This window comes from Apus apus, chromosome 4, assembly GCF_020740795.1.
Source record: "Apus apus isolate bApuApu2 chromosome 4, bApuApu2.pri.cur, whole genome shotgun sequence".
Classification (NCBI taxonomy): domain Eukaryota; kingdom Metazoa; phylum Chordata; class Aves; order Apodiformes; family Apodidae; genus Apus; species Apus apus.
Genome location: NC_067285.1, coordinates 68,472,653 through 68,494,878, shown reverse-complemented (window position 1 = coordinate 68,494,878; position 22,226 = coordinate 68,472,653). Strand labels below are relative to the sequence as shown.

General features: G+C 41.3%; 1 protein-coding gene across 1 annotated transcript in view; it reads right to left on the bottom strand.

The window, feature by feature from the left end:
- SNCA (synuclein alpha) overlaps positions 1–6,543 on the bottom strand; it is a 60,604-nt gene extending 54,061 nt beyond the window's left edge. Inside the window, exons 1-2 of the mRNA XM_051619675.1 lie at positions 6,330–6,543; positions 4,298–4,443 (exon numbers count right to left, since the gene is read on the bottom strand). Coding sequence (XP_051475635.1) covers positions 4,298–4,418 — 121 coding nt within the window. The 5' untranslated portion in view covers positions 4,419–4,443; positions 6,330–6,543. The remainder of the gene's footprint in view (positions 1–4,297; positions 4,444–6,329) is intronic.
- Positions 6,544–22,226: the final 15,683 nt, after the last annotated feature.

The window sequence follows — 22,226 nt, the reverse complement described above, 5'->3', positions numbered from 1 at the left end:
ATATATCTCCAGAGAGATAAACACAAGTTGATTATTACTTCACTTACCCTGATGTAACACTGCTATAAACACAATTAATGCTTATCTCTTTTGTTACTGGAAGACAGGCTTTTCTTTAGCAAAATCTCTGCTCGCAGACCCTCGCAGAACCAAATCCATTAATTGGCCAACAACCAGCTAAGTGGTAGCGCAGACCTTACAGCATATGTTAGAGCTCAATACTATTTGCCCCACTACTGCACACTTGCATGGAAGTAGCTGTTTCTGCAGTCACAGCTACAACAGAATCTAGAATTACACTAGGATCTGCCAGAATAGGCCTATAAATACAACAGTTTAATTCTGTAGGATGACTTCTGGCTGGTAATGAAGGAAAACTGATCATCCATGTTTCTGAGAGAAACTAGCTGTCTTTCATTCTGACATTCCCAAAACATCAATGGCCTTGCTCATTATACCTTTCATAACAGGGGGAACAGAGGAATGGAAGTAGGGATAATATAAAGACCATGGAACCTGACACTGACCTACACTACTTAGGTGATGCAGAAGGAATAGTAATAATATATGTTAATGCTACTCCTCCGTCCTATAATGTACACTTGTGCAAGGGGAAGGAGAAGCCAAAGCCTTTTGCCTTTGTGTAATTATAAAAAAATACAATAGACTCTCTTAATGAAATTATTTATTACCATTGCTATCATTATTCCAAAAGAAAGCATGTATCAGCAGCTTGGCAACATGCTCGTTTCTGGGCTTGAGATGAACAGACTACTTCAAGCAAGCCCTCTGTGAGAGTCAGGTAAGAGATGGTTAAAGACAGGAAGACATGAGCCCAAATTAAGGGAAGAAGAAATCATTGTCTAGGGAAAACACTTGCTCCTAAGTGCTGAAGTCCATTATTCCACCAGGCTGACCTTGAGTCCCTTTACTACTCTGGCAGCTTTTCTATTATCAAAGGAAAATAAGAAACCCTATGAAAAGAGTGCAGCAGAGGAATTTGTATGGTCTTGCCAAATAGGTCATGACTGAACAGTTCTACTCTAAGGCCATGTGCCAGCTAAGCACTGGGAGTAGTAAACAATTCATTCACTAGCCACATTGCTCCTGATAAACTATTTCTTTGTTCTGCTAGGGTATAACACCTAACAGTCAGGTTGGAAAATTCCATTCCTGAGCACTGAACATGGACTAAAGAGTCAACTGAACAAAAACTTCAGCTCCCTAGTAGCACACACAGAGCTCAGAGGAGCTCTTAAGCAGTACATCAAAAGCAGGCAAGAGCATCCCTCTTTCTCCCAGTTTGAAAGAGAGTGGAGGTAAGTATTGCCACTCATTTCCTCACTGCTTCAGACCAACAGCTCTTGAAGGGTACGTGAAGACCCAGTTTTAAATTTATGGCATACACAGCACAGGACTGCTAAGTCTCAGCCCTCCTTTCTAATCAATGGTCAGGCCATTATTTGACATAGGCAAAGGTTCTGATGCTGTTTGTATGAGTCAAGACCAAGCCACTGATTTCAGCTGGCCAATGCTGAAGCACATCAGCAGAGGAATGTAGGTGAAAAAGAATACCTGAAAGCATAAGAAGCATAAAAATACACTGCAGACTGTATTGAATAGTATCTTGGGAATTAAAAAGCAGGACGAAGAAAACAGACTGAGGGAAGAAAGAACATGCTTCAATATGGAGAGGGCAAAATATCTCCAGCTAATCCTCCAATACACCACTCTCCCTCAGAGTTCTATGTCTCCCCCTGTACCAAAGTGAATTTTTCTTGTTCCAAAAAAAAAAAAAAAAAAAAAAAGAAAAAAGAAGGGGGAAGAGAGAGAGAGAAAGAAGGGGGAAGAGAGAGAGAGAAAGAAGGGGGAAGAGAGAAGATACAATGACCACATTTCATCCCAAGCAGTAGCTTTTGTTAGCAGAACTCTTGCCATGTAGAATTATGATACAATAATAGCTAACAGCAGCCTGGACAAAAGGGTTCAATGTTTTCCATATTGACGTAAGTTCCATTGATTTCAGTGGGAGACCATATCACCCAAAGGATATGGACTAAAGACTTTGCTTATTGTTAGTTCTTCAGCAGCAATGGAAAGCTAAATGTTAGGGAGCTCACTGTCAAAATCTAAAACAATTAACAGGTTCCCCTCTGCCCATTGTTCTTAGGATCCTTTTTGTGAGATGCCAGGCAGCTTTCACAGCATCATGTGGCTATGAAACTTGTACCTGAAAACCCAATGATAGAGACCAGCAGAGATAAACCTTCAGGAGCTCTAATGCAATGTGCTGCTCCCCTCCTCTGTTCATAAAGGAATTTCACCACCTTTTGCATTGCAACCATTATCAGCCTACAGAATGGAGAGATTATCACACCAGTGTTTGATAATGTTGCTCAGGAGAAGAACCCCTCTGCCGTGTGTTTGGGAAAAAGAAATAACCAGCTCCTCACTGCCCCCTTACCTTATTCGATCCTGCTGAAACTTCAGCTGGGGAAACCGTGCATCCCTACAAGCAGGTATAGGCAGGCACACAAGCAGACACATGAGCTGTCAGAGCTCCTGGAGACAGCTTCCAACCAAGGGCTTTTTGCCTGCATGACTGAAATTGCTCTGCACCCCTGAAATCAACCATCTGCTGTGGGAAGAATATCCTTCACCATTACTACAGTCATATGCACTGATCCCTATTGTAGCTCAGAGCTCCACTGCCCTCAGTATTTTATTCTTGAAATGAATAGCAAGCCTGCTCTCCAAAGTTCAACCTCAGCCAAAGTATCACTGAAGACAACAGGAAATCTGTTGCCTTTGGGCAACCTGAAGAAGAGGTCAGACACAATGATTAATTTAGCACTCAATGTAGATTTCTAATACAAAGAAATCAATGACCCCAGAAGCATGGTCAGAAACGACAAGAAAACAAAATTTTAAAAAAAGAAAGCTCTACCTCTGAAAAATAATTTCAATATCAAGCAAAATGTATGGTGAAAGAACAACTGTTTGATATAGTGAAAATGAGAAGGCACTTATTTTAAAATAGGCTCATCTTACAATTAGTTTTCAAAATGACTGCCATCTCTGTTGAGCTTTGCTGTGGCTCAGCAGGAGAAAAGTGTACTTCAAACAACTAGTCCAAACCACCTGAAGCAGAAATAATTTGTCATTTCTGACTGGCACTATCCTGCAAGGGCAGAGATAATCCTGAAAAGACATCAGAATTCCAGAGACCCCAGTGCTGCCATTTAGAATAAATGCCTCTGGTTTTCAACTCTGTTTAACTTCTCTTTGGTATCTGTGCACATCTCCCTAGGTATGAAAAGCATCCATTACAGAAATGACCTGCCACATTATCAGAAAAAGAGAAAGGGCCTACAAAAAATAGCATATTTTGCTCTCCATTTTTTAGAGAACAACTTCATTTGATGAATAGGATAAATAGGTCCATAATTATTTTTAAATGGCCACTTACTCATACAGTGTTGGCAGATTCTTTTCCTGCAAATTTTTCATAGCAGCATTTGCAAGGTAGTCCTCAAAAGCCTGATACTTGCTAAGTGAAGATAATGATTATGCAACCAAAGTACCAATCTGGGATTTGAAAAGAATTTTATCCCTGGCTCTGTGCAAGGTTCTTGTGACCTAGATAAGTCACTTCATGGCTTCGCTACCTTGGGGTCTACCTGACCTACCTCATTAACTCTAGTGGTTCTTTCATGAGAAATCATGGAAAATATCTGCTATGGAAATGCAATAGTAAGTACAGAACTTGGTCATAGAAAATGTTACTGTCCACATCTCAAGCAGACAGAATGGCTTTTGCACAGTTTCCGAATTAACCTCTCAAGTTTCCTCTCTTAAAACTCCATTTAAAACCTAGATGTTCTACAGGATGCTGTGAAGTTACCTTCATCTTCAGCTTTTTATTTATTTATTTATTTATTTATTTATTTATTCTGTACCAACTAGCCCTTCAGCCTTAACCTAGCAAACTTCTTGAATAGAGTGCCAGCTAGTGACCTGTACTGCAAGGCACATCCTACAACACAACCTCGTTCTTTGTGGCAGTACAGATGTGGCTCCACAGAGCAATAATGCACAGCCAGCACAACACAGTGACACAAGAACCAACATAGGGCCTCAAAAAAATGCAGCTGGGGATGGCACAACTCTCCACTTGTTTGTTTTGCAATGGTTTCAAATGAGTGGTTATGCATTTTTTTTTGCAGAAGAACAGGATGATGAGGGTCCTGCTGTGAAGGTACACTGACCAGCAGGGTGATGGCTGCTGTTCACTTACCCACATAGAGGACACCCTCTTTCGTCTTCCCTGCTGCCTCTGCCACACCCTGCTTAGTTTTTTCTGCTGCTGCTACAACTCCCTCCTTTGCCTTGGAAAGTCCCTTCATGAACACATCCATGGCTGAAGAACTTCTTCACACAACTCTAGAGAAAAAAAAAAAGAAAAAGACAGTACCCTTTCAGTAAGATTTGTTTTCAGCATTTTATCCTAGAAAACATAGAAAAAATTATTAAAACTGAATGGGATCACAATTACTTTAAAATTATGTTATTTATAACCCCATATGATGTAGCTTTCCTCCTCATCTCTATCAGCAATACACAAAGACATCTTTGTATGTGAGGTTGCACTCAGTATTTCAGACAGAAAGAGCAGTTAAATAACTAGAAAGGAGAGGAGTACAATTACGTGAATCAGCTTTACATTTTCACACATGTTGCCATACATATGAAGTTAAACAGCGCTTCCTGAGCAGTTCCCTCCATCCAAGCAAAGCTGGGAGACCCTGTTTCCACAGAATCCTACACAGAGGTTGCTGGTAATGCAGTTCTGGTTGGAAGACAATTCATTGGTAAGACAAGTCCCTTCTTTGCCTACCAAGGAATCATTTCCTCCAAAGGACCATTCTGCTTATGTACAAATTCCAAGATTTATCTCTGTGATTTGGTGACACTCCACTTCTCATCCAGATGAAAAAGCCAACTCAAAGAAACAGTAGCAACTTAAAAAACAACAAACATAAACAAAACCCACAAACCAACCAACCAACCAAAAACACACAACAAAACCCACACCTTCTAAATGATAAATGTTAACTTGTTGCAAGAAACTGCCATTATAATCCAGAAGGACAGGAGCAAATAGATAATGCTGCTGTTCCAGTAGTCCAGCATTTTGTGCCCGGTCCACATAATTCTTCTCGAAACTGAGTTTTCCCAAATGGGTTATTTACATGTATCAGGACTGAGAAAAGATTTTACTAAAAAGCATAAGCAAGAATGCAGGATTTTAAAAGCACTGCACTAAAGCCATCAAGTGAGTTCTGTGGCAGCTATACAACCCAGGAAAACACTAAAACTACTGAAGTCATAATTAAAATTAAAACAACAAAGTCAGGGTCCCTATGATAAATCCGTTATGGATAGTCCTTTCTCTTCCTCCACCCACACAGAAAAAAGTGCTGCCTGTTATTTTCTTTTCTCTGTCAGATGCTGAGTGGGAGGAATGGATGTCTAGGAAGGCATTTGGGCTGCTGCAGCTTTCTACTAACTCGTGACGAGCGTGTAAAGAAAGGCAGTATTAGTGCTCCAGCCAAACTGCCTACGGTACCTGTTACCCTGGGGCTGGGGAAGGGAGGGGCTTATGCCCCCAGAGACGAGGGGAGGCAGGCCCCAGCCTCTCCAGCATGGGAGTCCCCAGGCCCGTTTCCCATCCCTGGGCAAGGGGCCGCGCCGTGACCGGTTGCACCTGGGGACCTCAGGCGGGCGGCGCGGATGCAAATCAAAAAATACACGAGCACCTGCAGAGGGAGGGAGAGGGCAGGACGCCGGGACCATGTATATGTATACACATGTACATATAGAGAGGCACCGACCGAGGAGGGGTGGGCGACGGGACCATATGGGTACCCACAGGTTCCAGCTGACACGCCGTCGGCACAAGGCGGCCACAGCGCCCGGCTTCTCCTCCCTCCCCCGCGCCCACAAGAGCACGGTCAACAGGAAATATATATATATATATATATATATTATATATACGTATATTATGAACAGACACATAAACGCACCGCAGCGGCTACACAGCCAGCCCAGCCCTTGGCAGAACCGACGCGGAGCGCTTCACCCCCGCCGCTCCCTCCCTCCCTCCCTCCCGGGAGCTGCCCGGGGGCCGCCGCCCCCCACTGCTCCCCTCGGCAGCGCAGCCGGGCCGGGCCGGGCCGGGCCGGGCCGGGCCGAGCCGAGCCGAGCGGCCCCCGCGGCCCCGGCTGCCCGTGGAGACGGCGCCTGCCCCGCCCTGCCCCGCCACTTACCGCCGGGCTCCTCCGCCACCGGCGACCGACCCGTTCCGAGCAGGCGTGGCGAGGGGGGACGGGGAAGGCGGCGGGCGAGGCGCGGAGGGGCCCGAGGGGAGCTGCCCCTTCTCAGCACATCCCCGAGGAGGGGGGAGAGGGCCGGGTCTGCTGGCACCACCCCCGACGGCAGCCCCGCAGGCGGCGAGTGTGCGGGAGAAGCAAGCGCGACGGGTGGATAGAGGATGCGCCGCGGGAGGGAGGGAGCAAGGCAGGAAGGCTCGTGCCACGCTCCCCCGCGTTCTCCCGGCCCACCCTCTGCTGGGGGCTGCGCGGAGGGGCTGCACCCCCCGCCCCGCCTCCTGCGCCCACCCCCTCGCGTCCTCCCTGGGAGGGAGGTGGGAGGCGTGATAAGCTGTAAGGACTTGTATCAGCCCCGCGGCTCAGGTGAGGAACAAGAGTAAAAGGGACCCCAGGCGACTTAGTTCCCCTGTGACTCCTCACACCCACCGCTCACTCAAAAGGCTGGAGCGCCACATCCTAGAAGTGTAAGGAAGCTGTTGATGCTGACTGCAGTACTACCCAGGTTTCACTTCCCCAGATCCTTAAAAAACCTCCCCAAACATCTAATTGCTTTTTCTTCTCATTCCAAATCCTCAGCCCTGAGTGACTGGAGTTCAGTATGACTGTTCTGACAAAATTCATTATCTCAGCTCATTTGTAAGTAGGGGAGGTGATGCTCCTGCAGCAGTAATTTGAGTCTTAATCCTAAAAATTTCATCCCAAATCAGGAACACAGAGAAACTCCACCTGACTCCTGCCAGATTTGTCAGACCCCTACACCTCCACCATGGCTACTGATGATCAAGTCTTAATCTGATGCATAGAAGTACCTTTTTTTCCCCAGAAAGGGAAAGCTATCAAACTTCTTTATTTTGGGAGCAGAATCTAGTAATGAAAACCCAAGACCAGTAGGAGACAAGGCAATAGAACAGATGGACCTTCAGCTTCAATACATCAGTTCATGTGCTGTATAAAATCCTCCAAGACCTATAGAAACGGTTTGGGTTTTATTGCATTCCAAAAGAAGAAATAGAACATGGTACAGATGAAATGCAAGGAGCATCTCTTGTCCATTATCCTGTGCAGACAGCTGATGCATCTCTGGTTTTGTTTTCATTCTGAACATGTAGGGCAGAGTCTTCCTCTTCTCAGGTTTAATATTTCTATACTGTTTGATAAACTTTCTTTTGGTTAATTCCACTGCTAGTTTTAACCAAGAAACACTCAGCAATATGTTTGCTTTCTTTGTGTATGAAGGTGCAGACAGAGAATACAAATCATTCCCTCATAATTCTACTCTCAATAAAAGCCTTAAAATAAAGGAGCCCAGGAATTAAATTACATATCGTGTTTGATCTCATTCATCCCATGCAAGCACATTCATACTTAGTAGTACAAGAACCAGATGTGGTATTTCTAGTTCCTCCCAATATGGGGAAGAGGGAAATAGGTATACTTTCAGAGAGTAAATTGAAGTGAATCAAAATAATATTCTGTACACGTTGTTAACTGACCCAGTGATTTATATTCCTTAGTATATAAATTGGCTCATTGAAAGCCACTCCTTCAGTCATTCTCTACTACCCATGCCAGTAAACTTATATGTCAAATTAGAATTGAAACGAATATTGCACTCCTTATGTAAGTATTATTTTCCAGATTTGAAGAAGCCTTTTGCTTCTCTAACATGCAAGCAACTATGAGTATGAAATGTTGCTTTTTATTATGCAATATGAATCTGGATACACTTATTTAATTATGTTAGCAATAACAGAGAATCTAGTATAATAAATATCCTTGTATATTTATAGCTGGATTTCTGAAAACTTTACAAAGAAGAGCTCAGATGTTTGAACTCCTAGCTTTTGCAAGTGTTCTTTTTTAGCTTTGTGTTTATCAAAGGGAAGCATTATGTTCTGCTGTTAAACAACAGAACAGCTTGTCAGTTAATAAAATCATGCAGCTAGAAATAGAGAGGTAAAGGCAAGAGGGATCAGTTACCACAGCAGAAATCAAGTTTGAAATTTCAGCTGTAATGTTCAAAATAGGGAGTTGGTAAATTCTAAATCAGAGGGTAAAAAAAAAAATCAGTATGAACGTCATCACAAGAAATTCTTCATTCTGAAAATGGATGGGACTTCAGTGGAAAACAGAATTAAATATGGTAGGGAATTAGCATTGCATCTCCAAGGTAATTCCTATTTAAACCACATTGTCTACAACAGCTGGGTGGGGTTTTTTTTAGGTTGTCTCCTCAGTACTATTACTATCATAGTAAATTCTCCCCTGAAGCCTTTCGTGACTGAAGAAAGGATAGTGGAAAGCAGATTGCCCACTGATCACACTTAAAGCAGATCTTTATTTAATGACACCGTTTACTTTGCATAAGCATCTAGAGCAAAAATCAATCAAATAAAAACTCCTCAAATCCATCTTGCATTGCAGGCTTACTGTTTGAGTTGCTGGTAATCAAGTAAATTTACATTATCACTTTGAAAAGAAAAATTATTTACAATTTAACAATGTTGCAGACTAAAACTGTTCAGAATTTACTGTCCTCAGGTTAAAAAATTCAAATGTAAAACCCTTCATGTGGAAACACTGGGAAGGTATTCTCCTTGAACACTCCATACTAAAGTGAAAGCTTTTCCTATTTATTCCAAGTGACTCACGCAGTCCCTCGGTGCTATCCCAGAGCAGATAGGTGATGTTATTCTGTAAAAAGCTACCTTTGAAAACCTGAGAAGCTGCAGTAAGAAAGGAAGTTGTCTTAGGGTGGGCTATTCATGGGTCACATTGATTTTTCCACTGCAGGGTGTTTTCTACTGATTGCAGATTATCTGAAAATTGTCTTAATTTGATAAATCTGTTAACTGTATGAAACTGCAATTTTTATGCAAATGTATTTCAGTCTTTGTATTTCTTGGTAACAGTTTACTGTGTGCATTACTTTGGAGACAATTGGGACTCGAGACCATTTTCATAGACTCTTGCATCATGTTGGCATTTCTGTTCTCTCTCAGGTCCCCCTGTGGGCTATTGCTGTCATCACTGACCATGCTATGACTACCTGTGTGCGTGAGCAATTTCTGGGTACTCAAAAACATGCTCAATTAATTTAAAAAAAAAAAAGAAAAAAGAAAAAAGAAAAAAGTTGATTATGTATGACCACTCATTTGTTTAAAGGTAAGCCTAAAGTTTAGCACATCAGTATCTTAACATTCAGAAGTGTGTGTGGTCATGAAACACTAAAGAACATGCATCTCACTTGCAGAGTGTTTCCAGTGATGCTTAGTCAGCTGAAAATTCAGCACATTAAAGCCTTTGTGCAATCAAGTTGCAGGATGTCATTTCAGAATTAGTTTTTCAGTGGAAGCATTGTTTATTAATTTAAAATTCATATCCATTATTATGCAACAGTTGCCATTTCCAACTAATTCCTATTGCAAAGTTTTCTGCTTGTGAGCTATTTTGATACTTATAACTGGGTGCTGGCTACAGGCTGGGTCACTGGATGCCCACTGTCATGCTATTGAACCCTCAAAAGAGATGTAAATAGAGCTGAAACAGGTTTGTTTGAAATTCAGCTTGACATTCTCAATGTCTTTGTGCATAAGGAGTCCTTCATCTCAGATCAAAACCAGAGCCCAAATGGAACACTTCACACAGATAGACCTCCATGACCATACCTAGCTCCAGTCTTTATTCTCATTACTTCTCCTCTGAATGACCCACTCCTCTCTGGTGTCAGTTTTTTTCACAAAAATCTCATTTCTCTGCAGTTCCAGATCTTGGTTTGACACAGTCAGATCAGACAATCTAGACCTTACTGCTCTCAGCTCAGGTGCAGTGTGTAGCATGTACCACCTAATGTCTGCAAACTACAGGCCAAACCATGTTCAGCTTCAGACCAGAACATGTCCAGTGCAGGTGGATGTATCAGAGAGCTAACCAAGAAAAAGGTGTATGGGTGGAGACCATGCAAGGCCAGTTTCTGAAACCCCCCTCTCATCTGAGGTTGCTAGACCTCAGTTTTCTTCTTCCAAACATGAACAACATAAACATTTTCAAAAGAATAGTTCACCTAGCATAGGTAAAATACAAGCTTGCTCTCCAGAAGCTACTCTGGCATAGCTTAGACATTTTGGGTGAATATGTATATGTGAGAGAGAACATTTACAAGGTATACGTATTACAACTGTTTTAACTGAGACAGATCTATATGCCGAGATACCATGTTGGATGTATGTACACACATACACTTTCATGTATACATATATTTAAAGAAGGTGGGTGAATGTCTCTGACCTGGTAAGTATCAGCCCAACTACACTAATCTTGACATAACTCCAACCCACAGGAATAATGGCTTCACAGTTTTATACCACTTCTGTTACAGGCAAAACCTGCCAGACCTTCATCCTTACTTGCAGTAAGGGCTGGAGTTACAGAGACATCACATATTTCAGAGGCAATGATAATATTCAATAAAATAATTTATTTATCTGGGCTAGAAATTCAGTGTTGAGGGTCAAAGCACCTCTGTCTTGTTACACCTGGGATCTTAAGTGAAGCTGAGCAGCACAAGTGCCAAGGGGGCCATCTGGAACCATGTTTCTACTCCGAGACAACCAGCACGTCATCTGAGGCTGACCTAAGGGTGCCTGGGAAAATCAGTGTTGTTTGTTCTTTAAGATTTTTGTGTTACACAGCTCCAATGAGTTGATTGTAACTGAAGAATCATCTTCCTCACATGAGATGCAACGTGTTAGCAGCATCTCATATAACTGAAAATGCTAATGCTAGAGAAGTGGGAATCATCATGTAGCATCAGGTGTTGCCTGTCTTGTTCCAAGCCTTTTCTGAGCAAGAGGCCAGCACCAGGTGTCTCCAAGGTCAATGATAAGACTGCGTGCTCTAAAGTAGCCTGCTGCAAATGTAGGTACCAGAGCCCGTGAAGGCACAGCACATTAATTACCTGGATGGCAGCATTTCTCAAGAGATACACCAGGAAGGCAGAAGCTTTAATTAGATACTAAAGTTAGTCACCAGCAAACTGTTTAAACAAGTGCAAAACCCAGACAGGAACATACTTCATTCTATCAAGTAGTCTTTATTCTACAATTTCTAAGGGAAAGTAGGCATCACACAAAAGCAGAATGGCAGTTTTCATTCAGATGGTGCTTTTGCCATCAGCAGTACCAAAACTCAAGGACACTAAGTGTATGAGCAATCCAAACACAACTGCATCTTCACACAGAAATTAATGTTGTTTTTGAACAAGTTTGCATTATTGCCAGAAGTCTGTTATCTGATACGTTTAATGAACAGAAGTTCTATGTGTCTGATGTTCACCCACATTTGCTACACAAAAAGGAGATTCTCTTTTTGAACATTCTACATGTGCAAAAAATAAATTAATGTCTAAACAATGATACACAGAACAAGTACATAAAGACTAAGTAGTTTGTTCAATTATGTTTTGCTATATTAACCCATAGGGAAAACCTAAAATCTTCTCCAGAAAAGGAAACACATTGTTCTCTTTTCATTTCTCTGATTCCAACATGCAGGCTCTTCCCAGCCAAGTAGGTCCCCTAGGTACTGTTTGGTGGTGCTTCTCCAGTCACCAGAAACTCATGATACAGTCATCAGTTGCCAGCCCTTTTTTGTAGCACCAGCTACAGATCCAATTCAACTCCGATTCATAGTGACATTAAACCAGAGATTGACTCAAGGGAGCCAAGATAACAAAAGAAATATCTGATAGAACATTATTAACTGTTCTGGTTTCCTTGGCTTCATTATTTATTAAATGGAATCACTTATTGGAATCCTGCCCTAATGCAATCAACCCACTGGCCTGTACTTTCTTGTCTATGTTTTTATTGCCACTAAACATTCAGACACTTGTCCTGATTTAAAATTCTTAATTTTAAAGAAACATCTGGGCTATTCATATTTCTCTATATGCAGCAGTAAGCAAAGCACAGAAGGACTGCATGGAACCATTTCAGATTTCTTCACAAGGGGCTGTATACTCAGGCTTGGGCAATGTAGACAATTCAAAAAATGTTTTCCTCATAGTCATGAACAAAATAAATGTACCTGAAAATTTAAATTAATTTAAATTACCTTTCCAGTTACAACTTCAAGCTCAGGTCTTGAAAAAAACCAACTACCTTAGGAACATTTAATTTCTGTTAGGTTCTCCAATTTGTTTCAATTCACAAGCAGTTTGAAGCATTCATATATCAAAGTTGGAGTAGAAGCTGTATTTACCACAACCTACAAGCTTTCAGATGACTAGACAATTTTAAGTGCCTCCAGCCAGCAAGGTCAGAGTTAGAGCAGTCACATCCTACCTCTATTAGGACAAAAAAATCATAAGTTCCAGCTGCAGGAGTGCTTGCTTCTGAGGCTGTTTGTACCATCAGTGACTCTAAGGTGGCTCGCTGTCAGATTGAGAGAGATTCAGATTTCAGTGCCTGGGTAAGTGAAATCAGTCACCCCAGGCAGCTGGTAAATGAACATTCACTCCCAGTGAACAAGAAGAAATGACCTCAGGTTGTGCCAGGGGAGGCTTAGATTGGACATTAGAAGAAACCGTCTCTGAAGTTGTTTAAAAGACATGTAGATGTGTTGCTTAGTGACATGGTTTAGCACTGGACTCTGTAGTTAGGTTAAGGGCTCAGTGAGCCTAAAGATCCTTTCTAGACAGAACGATTCTGTGACTCTGTAAAAAAATGGTCACATTTTCAGCATTTCTGCCTGTAACAGCCCCAAATTAGTTGCCTCCCCAAAAAGGCTATTGATTTGGTTTCTTTAAATAGGCTTTTACATTTAGACATTTAAAGCTTTGCACTGTCCTGAAGGCACATTTGATAGTCACTGTTGTGGCTCAAACCCCTCAGTAGTCAGTCCCCTGGTATGTGCTCTGTGTAAGAAGTCTAGATGATGTTGCCTGAAATAGCTGAATCTTTTTTTTTAAAACAAGTGGTCAGTTCCCTGTGTATCCAGGAGATACACGCTAAAAGCCTGGTCTGCTTTCATGTTGGGCATCTGCATTTTTCACTAGGCTAAAATACATATTTCCTTTTGTGTTTTGAAACATAGATGTGGAACGTGTATAGAATCAGAGTCTCAGTTTATCTGCTTCTTGTGGTCCTAATCTACAAGAGATATTAAAAATCTTTTCAAACTATACTTCTTTTCCCTATCAATATACCTTTGCATTCATTTCTTATTAGTTCTCATAACTGCTGACGAATCTCCCATTGTACTTTATGTTTTACAGCCATGATCAGACAATAGTTTTTGCTCAAAGGGATTATTGTCTCGGTTTCATGACAAGATGCAACCAGGGAAATAAAGCACAGATGAAGAATGTGAGGAGCATTGAGAATCCTAGAATAGTGTGGACCTCAGCCGCAAACAGGAGAGAAGATGACAAGTGAAAGCAGAAGAGAAACCATCCACTCCATATTGTATGGTCACTGCTAAAAAAACTACAAGGATGCTAAACTCTTATTTCACAGGGCACTGGGTACCTAGGCAGGCAATGATTTGTGATTATGGGTTACTGTGAATGCTTCACCTCTTTCACTGGAGGGACTGCTTTTCACTTCAGTGATCTCTATTTGACTTTACCTGCCTGATTTGGGCTCTGATTTAGACCAACTTTGTGGAAGACTGATTTGTCACAGGAACCACAGAACTAACTTTGCACACAGCCTGGTATGAGACGCTGAGTCAGCCAAAGCTTTGAGGTGGATCTGCCTTGTCCCCTTCCCTAAAGAAGCTCCTTAAAAAAGATCAAAATGTGCAAAAATTCAGTTACAATCCAAGTAAAGGCTAGGCAAACAAACCAATTTACTAGCGAAGCCCAGTTAGATTAGCCCAACCAATTAACCCAACAGAAAATAAAAATAGTTTATACCCCACTTCTCCCTGATTGCCATGTTCTGGCAGTAACTCTTGCTTCCAGACTTGCTGTCAGATTAACTCAGTGTCTTTCTGAGTTGCAGCAAGCAAGCCCTGCACATCTCCTTCTGGTCTTTGGGAAGTTCTTAAGCCCCACCTGATGTCTGCTGGCTGCTCTGTGCTGCTCTGTCCTCTGATAACCAAAAATGGACCACTGCTGAGCTGCTCATAGTTGCAGGTCCTGTGCCTGTGCTTTAAAGCTCCCACTCTGATTCCAACCAGAAAAAGCTTATAGGAATCCAAAATGAGTTCAGAAATTCCAGAAGAGTTTTTTTGGTACAGATAGAGAAAAGAAGCATCTAGCTCACCTCTCTTCCTCTGAATAGAAAAAAAATTGCTAGGGAGGATAGGAATAATCACTCCCCAAAGAACTCAGAGCTCCAGCATTCCCCAGGAGTGGAAAGACACTTGCACATGCCGTAGGATCAGCTGGAGAATGAAATTTTGCAGATGTTGAAAGAGCAGGACAGGATTTCTCTCTCTATTAAAATTACATCAGAAGAGCTTAAAATTATGTAGAAAAGTTACATGGTCTTTCACTGCAACACAATTCATCAGCCCCTTCTCAGGCCAAATTAGTGGCTTCTGTGCTGTTTCTAGGTCTCTGAAAGATCCTGTTGCTTATGGCCCATCAATGTGACTGGCAATGAAATCCCGGGCCTTTCCATACTAGATGTTTCTGTTCCCTCCAAAAAGAGAGATGGTGGATTAAGCTGTAGTATTGAAGGGGAGGTCAGGCCTTTCTTACTCCTAATTCTTCTGTTGATCCATTTCAAAATGGATTCTTGTTGGGCACTCCAAGAGCCTGGGTTCCCAAAGTCCCTTTGCAGCTCCTGTACCAAATGTGAACACTCTAGTTGCTAAATGCTTGGAAAACATCTTTTTCTCTTTTTTCTTTTTTATGCCTGAATATTATGTAGAGGGCTTGCACATATCTCAGTACCTTCCTGACAAGGCTCAGGTAGTCTGTCTGATCTTTTCATAAGCATTTAAAGGCACTCCATAAGATAGATCAAACAAGCCCATATTGCTGTACCTCCTGTAGGAACACGTGCGTAGGTGTCATACTGCAACCTTACATTCCTCAGTTGCTAAAAGCAGTGGTAGCAGGTCCTACCTTTCAGCTACACATGAGAAAGCATAACAAGTTCAATGCATCTCCAGCCTAGCACTGTAGCAGAGCTGACAGAAGAGAGGAAAAGGGTTTCAGGGGAAGCTTTGAAATTTAAAATTCTTAGTTTGCAAAGTGGAGCAATTTCACAATCATTTTGGTTTGATTTGCTTTGTGAGGGATTTGTATTTTGAAAGCTTTTTCTCAGTTATTCAATTTGTTTGTCTTCTCTTTATTTCCCTTTCATCTTGTTGCCACTGGTGACTGCCATGGTGGTGAAAAACGCAATTGATTAATTTGGGGACTTTCTAAGAACAAAAACTCCCAAATAATTTTATGAAATAAGACCTTATTATTCTTTCTATTTTTTTAAAAGAAATGAGCCTCTTCTGTAGAACTACTGGCATGCTTCTGGGGATTCAATCTGAAATGTGAAAAAAACCCCACCAAAACAAGCTATTGCAAGAAACAAGAAATCATGCTTGTGCACATGGATTAAAATTTTTCTAGCTCTTCCATTTGAAATCAGTTGCTGCTTGCTGTCACTTCCTATGATCCCCTCTTAACTTCCAGTATTCCTCTTATTGATACAGCTGAGAAAGAGAGATCTTTCAAATTCAAGTATTCATGTGGCACTTTTTATGTCATGGCACTATGCATGAGCATACACACATATATTTAGATTTATTACTCACTCCCAAAGCTCATTATTTTCTAAATTAGGCTCTTTCAGGCTACAGTCCAAATCCAAACTCCCAGCTGCAGCAACCATTGCACAGCACACTAGTTAATCCTCCTTCACTTTCTGGTTCTAAGGGAAAAAGTAGTCACTACAACAAATCTACAATTGCACAAATTGGAGATAACATACAGAGGTTTCTGTTGCCTTGCTTTTGTTTTTCTCCTAGGGCATGTCAAGGCTGAGAAATAATTTTCTAGAAATAGAATTAATTGCATGGGCCAGAGAAAAGTCTCTCAGTTCGATTTTCCATATGATGGGGAAAGCTTCTCTGTACATAGCTAAGGGCTGACTCCTGGAGCTTGGAACAACATCCTTCTTTTGCAATATCAGAGGACTTTGGGAAGTCTTCAACATAGATAGATTTCACATATTATCAAAGTTTCCAGGAAAAAAGAGCGTGGCCCCATACAGCAGCAATCTACACAGTAGCAGAAAGCAAGTTTTTACCTCTGGATGGAAATGTTATTTTTCAAACGATTGTGTCAAAAGCTGCAATGAAGAGTAAATTTAATCTGATTAGGAATATCTTTTCTGACAAATCCATATTTTTAAGCTTTCCACATGGCTATACACCATTTTCTGACTGGAAAATTAGCACATGATCTCACTGGACATATCTGGAGGTAATTTGCTCTATTATCAAATGCTGAGTCTTAAAGGAACATCAATCCCCAAGTAACACTTTAAGTAAAATCAGTGTTGGAAAATGGCTCCAGCCAGTCATTGCAAATCAGATTAATCTCTTGCATAGGCATTCAGCATCTTCAGCTCTTCTATCAAGTCAATTTGTATAATAAACCTGCTTACAGATCTAGCTCGAGAAAACACCCCTCTGCCACAGGACTGCTCCACTTTAGAGAGAACTACTTTTGCAGGTTCCCCTACAATGTGCAGCTCACTGGTTCAGTTCTGGGACTCAGCTTACCCCTGAGCCACATGTGAATGAAATTAAGACACGACCATGGCCTGACCCAATATCCTTGAGACCACAGAGATGCCAGTTGGGAAAACTCCAGGCAAATCAGGTTTCTTTCCCTACTGAACCAGAACTTCATTATCAAACCAAAGCTCGCTACAGAAACTTCAGACTGACACATTTGTTCCTGTACAATTAACACACCCACCCTCTGAACAGCAACACGCTCTAATCATGCATCCAACCAAACATGAACAAATTTCAAGCAAAAGCAGCAAAATTTAGGAGAGAGAATTATGGCTAAACTTAGTTTTAAATTTATGTATACTGAAATGTCTACCGCTCTATTATCACCTTCCCTTTCTGGTTTCTATCCTACTAAGCCTTTTCAAAGTTTGGCACCAGGCCAAAGTTGAACTTCATGGCTATCTGCATGCTACTAATTGCAACAGTGGGGCCTCAGTGTTGGAATATGGCAACAGCAGTTCTGTGTATGAAATTATGGAAATAAAATCTACTAAAGGGTGCCTCAGAAAAGCAAAATGCAGAAAAACAAAACCTCATGAACAGGACTCCTGTGATCTTAGGAAATCACATCCAGACTTTTTCTAGTGAATTTTGATTTTACCATTAAGACTTGTTCTTTGCATACCTTGTATAATGTTTCTTCTGCTTAAAAAAACCCAAGCAAATGGCTTCTCACTATCTCTTAAAGTATCTGTGATCCTCACTCCAGACTGAGCAGCTGAGGGAGGGGGGAAGAAATCTATTTTCCATTAAATACATACCTACAAGAAAAGTTATCAGTATGGCTGTAGAAAGCCAAGTCTGTACATTTGCCATGGAAACAGCAGCTATAAGAAACAGTGATGGGCTGAATATCAACTATCACTTCAGTCTGATATTTCCAGCATGCAGACATAGCAAACTGTGGGCTGCTCCTCATGCAGCTTGATAGACTCACCAGTTTTATTACCTTGGTAATGATGGATCGTTTCTGGCTGCTACTTTTGAAATGTCCCAGGTATGCTTTACTATATTCAGGAAGTAAAAGGAATGAAATGGAGAGGAGAAAGCAAGGCTGGAAAGGGCATCCACCTTAAACTGGACTCCCACCTCATTTTTGTGAGGCCAGCAGTAGCCCAGATCCATACTTCATGTACTCATCTGCCTGCTGCTTTACATCCTGCTACAGGCACACAGTGTGAGGAAGGAGAAAGAGTCCTTTGAGATATTCTGTAGAAAATATGTAGGCCTAATTCTGGTGTTCTATTTCTTGAAGTTATCTGTGTCATCCACACCAGCTTGAAATTAAAAGCAACTACGAGCCCTAAGAAAGCTCAATCGAAGTTGCAACCCGAAATTTTAGCATGGGGTACCCTTTCCAGAACTTGCACTACTTGTGTAATTGTCAGCTACCTGTTCTTTGTCTCTTACCAGTTTCCTGTCCATATGATGTTCTATTCCCCTTCAGTCACCTCTCTCACACTTCAATATTCCCTTCTTTTTGGTACTAAAGCTGAGGTGGAAGCATTCCTATCTCCCTTCTTCCCCCTACTGGGGTGAACAAAACCCCAGCCAAATCAGAGAACCAATGTTGCCAAAGGAGAGAGAGACATACACTGCATACAGTCTGTTAGCACTTCACTCTGCAAAACAGAGATGATTCAAGCTCTGGAGGAATTAGCAGCTCTTAACGACCCTGCCGAAACATAAGAATGCCAAGGGGTATGACTGCTCCCAGTGTTCAGGTAAATGCTGCTTTTCCAGTCACTTGCAGCACTGCTTTCAGGAGGGTTGATCACTCCTTGTGGAGCCAACTTCAGCTGTGAGAAAGCAGCCAAGCACAGATATGAATATGTGCTACCAATAGAGACAGTTTTTACTGTTCTGATCTTTTGCCACAGCCGCAGACTTCCTTCTAGTTTCCACAGAATATTATTGATAGGTGTACTAAGGAATGAGCTAGCATGGGAGCTTTTCAGTGCTTATCTCTAGCAGCACCAGTTTGTTTTTCACAGGGTGTTGCTAACAAAGCTTTGCCAGTAGCAGATATGAGTGGGAATTTCACACTATCAGACAGATGAAAAGTGCATCCAGGAAGTTTCTGTCCTTCAGAAATTACTACTTTGTCTCCAGATTGCCACATTCTCCTGAAGGTAAAACCTTGACTCCTAGGGCTAGGCAAGCTTTTCTTTCTGTTGGATTTAAAGGCTGCATAAATAACTGTTGTTTTACTATGTATTTTGCTGATTTATTTCCACTTGGGAATGGCTTGGTCTCCAGAATAGTCAGAGCACTGTCTTTTAGCACCATCCCCTAAAGGCTGCTAAAACAGGTTACAATGCTCACTAAAGATCAGTGCCTCTGTCACACTTGGGAGACAGTATAGGGAAGGAAATGGTCTAGCTTAGAGCTCTGCATCAGTTACTTCTTTTTTTCTAGGAAAATTCTTTGCTATATTTGCATATTAAAATCATTGCTAGAAAGGAAACACGAGGAAAGTCTCACAGGTTTTTTAAAAAAGTAACCCAGGCCATTGCCAATTCCCACTTTATCCAATGTCCACTTTGCCCTAAGGATAGACTGAGGTTAGAGCAAAGCGGAGAGCAATCTCCTTCATGGGCTGCCACAGTTCCCACATAAAAGATGAGTTCAATACCTAAATGTCTCTGAAGGCTGAAAACTTGCCCTCAGGCAAAAGAAAAAAATATATTGGAATACACTTTAAAATCACAGCTATTACACGACACTTCAGCAAAAGTGTCTTCAAATACTGTAGGGTATTTTGTTCTCTGAGTTTGATCAAGATTGTTGCTGATGATGGAATGTGACTCTGCCTTAGCTGGACCCAGATTGCAGCTGAATCATCAAAACCACTAAGACTTGTGCTATAACCATGCAAACTGCACATATTGTCCTTCGATTGGAAAATCCCTCTGCTGCTATGTCCTTTTCACAGAAAGCAACCATTTTTTCCCTGTTACTACTGTTCTATGCAAAGGAAGATTCAGAGGAGTCATATTTTGAGAGGGACAGAGTGGTCTGTATTATGCAATCAGAACAAACCTAAAAAAACCTTATTCTCTGAATCTTACTTTAGATACAAAACTTTAACTTCCTGGATTTTCTTTTATGAGAAATATTCCTGTCTAAGAACACAATGGTTATAACTAGTGAAATGTAGCCACTTCAAGCATGATGACATCTCTTGTATTGTGTGCTTTCAATTCTTGCTAACAAGCCATATATGTTGGTTACGAGCTGTTAACATAAAACCCAAATATGTGAATTCAGAATTACTCAGAAGCCTTCAATATACTTTTGGAGCTTATAGGGGAAACATTATGACAATAATACGAGACTTTATTGTCTGATAGAAGGGGTATTAGAGCTCTTCATATAGCTTGATGAGAATTTCCTGCATCATTGCAGGGTGACTACGGAAGTTATTTCTTCTTCCTGATCCTGATGTGCCAGTTTTCATGTCTTTAGTGTTGCCCTACCCCATTGGTTTATGGAAGATGAAAGCAAAGTTGCTTTTTCACTGGAGCAGCTCAGCCTATACCAGGAGGCAAAAGCAATGTGAAAAATTATCTCAAATACATATGTGTTTTACCTGGGTCAAAGGAAAACCAAATTCTCCCAGCAGCAAGCACCTCAGTGGAACAAAGTGCTATTTAACAACAGCTTTCTCACATAGAAACTCTAATTTTTACAGTATCATTTGTGACAATAGGTGCTAAGCAGGCATACAGACCATGGTCTGAGCAGTATTTTGCAGCTGTTGTCATAGCTGCCAGCATAGGTAGAGAAGGTTATTTGGCCTGGATAGTTTTGGGGAGCCTAATCCCTGTGGATTTGGACTACTCTGACTAAGACTGGGGACAGATTTTACTACTGGTAAACACAAGAAGTAGTGAGGATGGTAGAGAGCTGTGAGGCAGACCATACATGTGTAGCAGAGATGAGCTTATAGAAGTTATTAAATAATCTGAAGAATCAACAGTAGCTCTGCCAAAGTCCTGTACAGTTTGATGACTGCAGAAGGGAGAAAACTTGATGCTCCCTTCACAGTGCCTGGGGAGATCCAAAAGGCCTTGAAGACATTCAAGTTACTCAGTGAGAAGAGCAGGGATTTGTCTGAAGTCACAGTGTTGGGTGTGTGCCATTAGCAGATGTTAAATATGCAACTGTTTCTAAAATCCCAGCCTTTGGTCACCTTACTCAGGCTTCACTAAAGCACTTGACTTTTCTGAAGAGCCACAGCTATGACCCTGAAAAGAAACACTGTCTTTTCTTCCACAGTACCAAACAGGAATAGCTCTTTGGTGAGCTGAAAGGTAGTGCTTTTTATGTAGTGTATCTTGGCGATTTGAAAACCCCCCATAAGTGCAGTTGCATCTGCAGACTCCATTTCTGCATCCCAGGAAATGATTTTTTTTACCATCCTGGGCTCTCATGGGAGACGAGACTCTACATCCATCCTGATAAATTTGCCAATATATATATGAAAGTTAAGACTCACTGGATGAAAGAATAGGTGTACAACAGCAAGGATGAGTGTAGAATCTGGGATGGGCACCTAATATAGACTGGCAATTTAAAATCCAGATTCTGCTCCAAGGTCAATTTTAAAATTTTACAATAAAAGCCCATGAGGCCAGCCCAGCATGCAGGGATTTCAGTAACACTGATACACAACTAACACATAAAATGTGGCATGCATGGATTTATGTGTAAGGGTCTGTAAACAACATGTTGACTGGGAGTTTTGAGGGTATTTTTGAACCTATTTCTACCTAAGTTTCACCAAATGCATTTAAGTGCTTATCTTTTCCAGAAGCAGTTGGATGTGAACTAATGTTCAAATATGATCGATAATGAGCTTGGGATTCAGATCCAGCATTCATCAATCTGAAAATGGATAGCCTGAGTTTCTTATAGTCCTGAGACTGTTTTGCTAAATAAAAATAGTTTCAAACAATTTTATATTTTAATCAACAGCCCAGACATATACTAATAAAATTGTATTGACAATCAGTTTTCATTTTGGAGTATTCAGACAGGGAAATAAACACTGTTGTAATGAAATCTACCAAG